Here is an 8,153-nt window from a genome sequence, read left to right as displayed (position 1 = left end):
GACGCAATAGCTGGTGCGTATGGTATCAATGGAGCTGCAATGGCTGCTATAGAGGTTGCTGGTTCCCGGCTTACCACTGCGTTAAAGCCATTTATCGGATCTGCTGTATACTCGACTATGCGTCGAGTACCGTCTGCCTCAATCAAACTATAACTACCCTGTACCAAGTCACCATTTTTAGTTTCATATTGGGCTTTAGAATCCCCGGTTACAGCATCTTGAACGTCATACGCGAAACTATATTGGGGTGCATCTAATTCCTCGAGTTTTGCTGCCACTATAGGTGTTGACACTGCCGGTATTGCCGGTACCACCGCCCCCTTTGAAAAGACTGTCACGCTTAAGAGTATGATGAACTGAATATAAAAAAAAATTTTTTTCAGAAAATAATTATTTAATTCAAAAAAGAACGAAATTCTATAAAATTTTTGAAATGATATATATATATTTCTTTTATATTCAAAATCAATTTTAATTATTCTAAAATTTTTTTCATTTTTTTTTTGTCCTTTTTTTGAATCTGTATGTATATATCTGTCTGTATCTATATACAATATCGATAATAATCAAAATTTTTTATAATAAAAGAAACAAATTTACGTTACTGTTATGTAATTTCATCAGAAGTCAAAATAATTAATATTTAATGACAACATTAATATTTAATGCTTTATACTAACTTGATACACAATTTATCGTTAATCGATAAACTAATTAATATTTAATAATCTAATAGATATATATTAGATAATAATATATAATTTGATGAAATTACAATATTTATGAAACTTTTAAATATTTCAACAAAATATATTTGAAATTTTCGATTTTGATAATTATAATTGTTGTTGATAATTATAATTATAATCAACAATGAAAACAATCAAAGAATAATAATAAAAATAATGAAAATTAATAATAGATATTTCAGCAAAAAGAAAGAAAAAATAGAATATATTTTAAATATAAACAAATATAATACTTAACTGATAAAACTAATTAAAATGATCTTTATGTTAGGTCGATATTTATCGATTTCTAGCGATTTCTAAAGAACTTCTTACCTTTCCAGCCATGTTTGTTTGCAAGAAGATCGCCAAAAGACTGATGCCTTAGGGTAAAATTCGTCGTACTTTTATATGCCTGATGACTGTCGCTGTTTTCGTGTCATCCGCTAACAATAATCGAGCTATTCCTTGCACCCAACATTGAAACACTGTCTTACACACAGTGTCCCCACTTAATCTCTCCTTCTTTTATTTAGCCTACCTATTACTCTCTTTCTTTTGCCATTCGATGACCTCCTCATAAATGTTACGATATGTAAGTACATACAATCACAAACCGATGAGTATGCACGTTTATACTTCTTCATATTGTCGTAGTGAATACACGCGACTTGTATGCCAATATGTCGAAGATACAAAGTCTCGAGGTCATACTACGAAACCGCGAACGCAAACTGTGAACTCTACTCTAACCCTCCCTTGTGATGAAAGATACGTACTTCCAAAAGTTTACAATATTGCGCGATTGTTATCGATTAGCATTTATGTCGCGGCTGCGACATATTGAACTAAGGATAGCAGGCCAAAAGGATTTCTTAATACGAAGATACTCTATTTGAATAAATGTTTGAAAAATTTTTATAATACGATTATAGATTAGAATAATTCACAATTATCAGATAGATTCATTAATAATAGATTGGTAAACAAAATTATTATTATTATGATTATATGAGAAGAATATCAAGTAATTTATTTTTAAATTAATATATATAATATATATATTAATTTATATATTTATATATTTATATATATAATTTATATATATATATATAATATAATATAATATAATGCTAATTTTAATATATATATGTATATATTAATTAAATATTATATGTAAATATTAATTAAATTAATATTACAATATATTTGATTAATTATTTTTTCAAAAATTTTTCATTTTTATTCTCATGCAAACATAACATAATTTTTTCTGTGTTATTTAAATTTTCATAAAAAATCAGTTAAATTAAATTATTATTTTTAATTATTTAATAGTTTTTTAATCCTCTATTTTAAAAATAAGTCAATTGATTTTATATTTTGTGCATTAGAGCATTTGCATTTTATAAAAAAATTATAAAAAAATATATTTCTGTTTATTCAATAAATATTTTATTTTTTAATAATAATAGTAAACTATTAATTATTTATAAAATATAGAATTTAAATAATACAATTACAATTTATTTTTTATATAATACTGATCACTAATAATTTTCAGAAAAGTTTAACATCTTTTTCTAAAATTTTATAGAATTTTTTGGTTAAATTATATTACTTATTAGTGAAATTTTAACAATTACCTATAAAACAATTTAATATGGTATTTTATAAGCAAAAATATATGCAATACAATTATCATCTTTTAAAATTGTATTTTAATAATGTAATAAAATTTCGGTTAATAAATTTCAAAATCTATTATAATATCTCAAAATTATCAAATAATTAATATAGAAAATTAGAAGAAAAAGAAAAATTAAAAGTTAAAATAAAATAAAATTACTAATAATTCAAACATATTTATTTACATAGTTTTTTTATATATTGATATTGAAATAAAATATATATTAAGATAAAATATACTGAATATTTTATTTAATATATGTATATACTGATATAGAAATTATACAAGATATGTACATATTTACAAAATGTTAATATATTCATAAATATTCGTAAATATATTCTTTGAAAGAATAATTATAGATTGAAACAAACACAAAAATTGGTATAATATAGATAGACGCTTATCTATTAAATATCTATTAAATAATATTAAATAATTATCTATTAAATAATAAACAATTCAAGTTTGTATTAAATGAAGTGAAACAGAGACAAAGTAAATTGTGATGGAAATAGAATCATTTTTATGTTCAATAGTATCATAAATATATATATATATATTAACATTATAAATGCTTTTGCATCTTTCAGAAATTTTTAAAATTTTGTTTTTTCCCGAATTAAATAATTATTTTTTAAAAATATCATATTTTTATTTATTACTTTAAATAAATAATAATAAAAATTAAAATAATAAAAATTCATATAACAAAGAAATATATGATATTTAATATTTTTAGTATATATTTACTTTTAATATTAAACTATTTTTTCACTAAACTTTTTTATTTTTATAAAATAAGATAATAAAAAAATATATAATATTTATGTACTTAAATGAATCCAAATTTTAATTAGTAAATAAATTTTTTTTTATAAAAATATTTCTTTAATAATCTATACAAAATGAATTCTGAATGGTATTAAAAAAAAATTAAAAAAATAAGAAAACATTATAACATTATATAATTATTAACAAAAAATATATTTATATTAATTTTATATTTATATTAATTAATATATCATACATAAAAATAATGATAATTTTATTTTTATATCTCTATATTTAATATGATATATTTATATTTAAATTAATTATTTTCAATTTAATTAGATCTCTTTAACTTTTTTTTAAAATAATACAATTATATAAAAAAAAAGATTTTTATTTGATTATTTTCATTTGTTTATTAAAATATATTTGAAATTCTTGCATTTGAATATGTACATAGAACTAACATTTAAGAGCCTGTCTTATATTCTTCCATGTAATGTAACATCTGTGTGTGTGTGTGTGTGAGTGTATATGCGCGCGCGCGCGCATGTTTGTATATTTAAAAAATGCAGATTAGTGATGCGCATATGATCTTTCTTTGTTTTATATTTTCATATTTATTCATATAGTTTTTAAAAGTTCAATAATTTTTAACATAGAAAAGTTAATTTAATCTTTTACGTAATAAATAAATTTCTGATATAATAATAAAACGGTTTAAAACATAATTTTTCAAATAATAAACAAAATTATATTTTATAAAATTAATATTAAATATTTTAAAAACATTCATATATAAATAGAGTATTAATATTTAAAAAATTTTTTATTATAACATATTAAACAGGTACAATTTTAGAAGCCAAAAAAATAAAAATTAGTATACAAAAATCGGTTAAGGCTTATTTATTAAGTTATAATCTCTTATTATAATCTATTATATAATCTCTTATATAATCTATTTATTAAGTTACATAAGTTAGAGGGAATAAAATGAAATTAGAACATAAAGATAATAACAATTTCACTTTATCTTACTTTGTTTAATGTAAAGTTTAATTAATATTTAATAATTAAGTCTTAATTAATATTTTTGTATATCAATTTTTGTATTTTTGTATTTGTTTTGCCTTTTAAACAACTTCCAAAAAACAACTTCCATGAACGCATTAAAAATTCTTCATATATTTTAATTATTAACGATTTATAAAACTTAAATCTTTTAAATTACTAATAAAATCATTTATAAATAAAAATAATACAAAATTGAATAATAAAATTAAAATATATTATCAATATTGTAATTAATTGTTAGTAATGCATAATAATATATTATACTAATTTTTTTTAAATATTAAATCTTTAAAATTTGATGATTGCTACATTTTAAGTGAAAATGAAGTGTGAACGTGAGTATCATTTATATATTGATACGTTGAAGAAAGTTCGAGGTTATTCGATGAAATTACGAAAGATAGTGAATTCTATGTATACTTATTGTATTTTTTTTTCTTATTCAATAGTTTTATCCGATTAACAAGATTATCTTTATCATAATTCATTAATTATTAATTTTATTAATTATTATCATAATATGTAAAAATTTTTGCATTAAAAAAGAACACACGCAATAATTTTTTTAAAATTGAAAATTAAATTAAAAAAATAAACATTAGAAATAATGCATAATATTGTATATAATGTATGTTATTATATAATATTGTGTAATACATGTTACATACATAAATATATCTATATATGTATGTTATATATATTAATATATAAAATATATATAAAAATATCTTATATTATTCGTGTATCTATTTTTAATATGCAATATATATAATATTTCAAAATAATTAGTAATGAATAATAATAAACAATAAATTTTTAATTTTTGAAAAAGTTTTATTTAAATTTGTGTAAAAAAAATTATTTATGCAAAGTAATGAATAATCTATAATCATCATTTTTCTTTCATGATAGATTGTAAAAGAATTATGGTAATGACTATTTTTTTCTATAATCAATTTATATTTTATTGTTAGATTTGAGTTTATTATATACTACACCTATATAATACATATATATATATAGTAAATTTCAATTACACATTTGAAATATACATTTTCAATATGTATTTTTTGCTATATAGAGAGAAAAGAATACGAATAAGAGATTGAAATACAAGATAGTAAGGCTTTGATCTATATATACTATTCTGATACTTTATTTTTATGTATATATAATTTACAAAATGAAAAAATAATTTTATATTTTTAACATACTTTATAAAATTTTTAAAAATTCGTTATAAAAATATTATGTGAATTATTTTATTGTATTTTAAAATAAATAAATTAAATATTACAAATAAATAAATATTTATCATTCATTACAATTCAAAAAAATATATAAAAATTAAATTTAATTTTAATTTAATATAATTTTATAACAAATTTTATAAAAATTAAAAAACTTTTTCAATGATATCAAATGTAATAAATAAACATTGTATTGAATTAATATNACAAAATATATAAAATTTTAAATAATAAATTTAAATGATTATATATAATTTTTTTATATTGATTTTTAATGATCTGAAAGAATAGAATTTTTATCGAATTATATATTCATAATCAATGTTTAATATTTTTCAATAATAAGTAAAAAATATTATAGTAATAAAAATTTCAAATATATAATATCGTATATTATATCATATATAATAATTATTTATCAATTATTTATTATTAAGAAGAAATTAAAACAAATCATTTTTTTCGTTTCTCGTTTCAACTTTTAATGAAGATTTTAAATTTTTTTTATTTATTTATAATAAATATAAAATTATATCACATTCTGAGATATAATCATTTTTAATTACAGTAATATAACATAATAACATAATATAACATAACATAGTTATATTAATATAAAATAACATAGTTATATTAAATATAGTAATTAAGAAAATAATATTGATCAACACGTATCTGATTTTGTAATCTTTAATATTTCTTTTTATAAATTTTAATGTATTGAATATAAATCTACAAATTTCCTTTTTACCAGAATCCATAATTTTTAAAAAAATTAAAATAAAAAAATTGAAATTTGAAAGTGTTCCATAAATATTTTTATAATAATAATTATTCAGTTTTTTTTTTTTTGATACAAAATGATTCTATGAATCTCCAGTAAAATTCTCCAACAAAATGATAGAAATAATTATTAATTTATCAACATCATGATCAAAATTAATTGAAAATGTGATAGAGCAATCTTTTTAGAAGAAATAAGGAACGTTACAACATTACTTTTATTTTCAATATAAAAACGAAATAGCTTTCTAAAAATGCGTAGCAATAATAGTCAATGATTTTCATATTATAATATGCTATATTATATGCCATAGACGAAGTGTTATTGAATATTATCATCGCATATTTACTGTACATATAATATAAAATATAATAGACAACGAAAAAGAATTGTAGATCAATTTTTCTCTCAACTCATTATAAAAAAAAGATTTGTTCTTAAAATAATAATCTTAAAATAAATCTTGAAAAAATTCTTTAAAATCTAAAAATGTTTGAATTTGTAAAATTTTAAAAGAAAAGAAAAAACTTCAATTTTCATTCTGTTTTACAACAAAAAGTGATTTTGTAAAAATGAAAAAGTAAAAAGTAAAATAGGAGTTTTATGCTTTAAAATAAATCCATGTGCAGTATGTATTATATAATTTCTTTCTCAACAAAACTCTCAACAAAACAACAGTAGTCAAATATTTCGACAATTTTTAAATCGAAATTTGATCATCTTTTAATTTTTTGACAATGATTATTAATATATTAAAATATATCTATGTTATAATATTTAAAAATATTTCTTTACGTTATTAAATAAAGTCTACAAATACATATAAAAAAGTCTAAAAAATATACAAATATAACTAAAATGAGGAGAATAGTAATAATTACAAATATCTTATAAAAGACTTTTTATTATAAACGCATCATTACAAAATAATTGCAGTATATACAGTGTGATATGACTAGTTACATAGCAAATAGTGTAAAAAGATAAATTTTTTTTTTATAAGCAAATGATATCAATATAATTCTATTAAACATTGAGCAATGCATAACTTAAATGACTTCAAAAATAATTTAAAAATTTTTTATAAAACATTAAAAATTGTTATAAAACATTATTACAAATACAATCAAATATTTTATGCTACAATATAAATAAAGCAAATAAAATGCAAAAATCAATGAAAGCTAAAACTCTGTTTTATGAAATTAACAAATTTCTTATATCGTTAAAATAATTTTTCTTTTGTTTGAAATAGCGAACAATTATAAATTGTAAAGTAATAAACAATCAATAATAATTGCTAAAAATCTCTAAGGATGAAAAGCCACTGGAGCAATCTTTACGGCAGGTTTAATAATAGCCAAAGGTTCTCTGTGGACAACTGCATTGAATCCATTCACAGGATCCGCCGTATACTCGACAATCCTTCTAGTGCCATCAGCTTCAATGAAACTATAACTACCGCTCACTATATCGCCATTTCTGGTTTCTTGCTGGGATTTGGAATCGCCTGTTAAATTATCTTGAACATCGTAAGAATAAGTATACTGCGGATGAGGATCATAATTAAATTCTGAATTCACGGATGCGAATTTGGCCACTGGTACTGCTGGTAAAGAAACTGCAGATCCTTTGCATGTTGCAATCATACCAATCGCCAACACAAAAATAATTTGCTAAAAAATAATAGAGAAATATTAAAAATATAAAATTTAAAAATGACAATTATGTATTTGATATTTGACATTTGGAACTTTAATATTCTATTTTGTAATTAATATCTTTTATATAATATTTTTAATAAAAATATTTTTTTATAAATTATATATCTAATTTACAAAATATTTTTT

General features: G+C 19.2%; 2 protein-coding genes across 2 annotated transcripts in view; both read right to left on the bottom strand.

The window, feature by feature from the left end:
* Window positions 1–1,571, bottom strand: part of LOC102678949 — a 2,386-nt gene extending 815 nt beyond the window's left edge. Inside the window, exons 1-2 of the mRNA XM_031514446.1 lie at window positions 1,065–1,571; window positions 4–356 (exon numbers count right to left, since the gene is read on the bottom strand). Of these exons, the coding sequence (XP_031370306.1) occupies window positions 4–356; window positions 1,065–1,076 (365 nt within the window). The 5' untranslated portion in view covers window positions 1,077–1,571. The remainder of the gene's footprint in view (window positions 1–3; window positions 357–1,064) is intronic.
* Window positions 1,572–7,189: 5,618 nt separating this feature from the next.
* LOC102678319 (larval cuticle protein A2B-like) overlaps window positions 7,190–8,153 on the bottom strand; it is a 2,549-nt gene continuing 1,585 nt past the window's right edge. The window contains exon 2 of the mRNA XM_006624206.1: window positions 7,190–7,979. Within this exon, the coding sequence (XP_006624269.1) occupies window positions 7,614–7,979 (366 nt within the window). The 3' untranslated portion in view covers window positions 7,190–7,613. The remainder of the gene's footprint in view (window positions 7,980–8,153) is intronic.

The sequence above is a fragment of the Apis dorsata genome, unplaced genomic scaffold, assembly GCF_000469605.1.
Source record: "Apis dorsata unplaced genomic scaffold, Apis dorsata 1.3 scaffold_997, whole genome shotgun sequence".
NCBI lineage: Eukaryota > Metazoa > Arthropoda > Insecta > Hymenoptera > Apidae > Apis > Apis dorsata.
The sequence above is the reverse complement of the archived record's forward strand: the minus strand, read 5'-3'. Positions and strand labels throughout refer to the sequence as shown.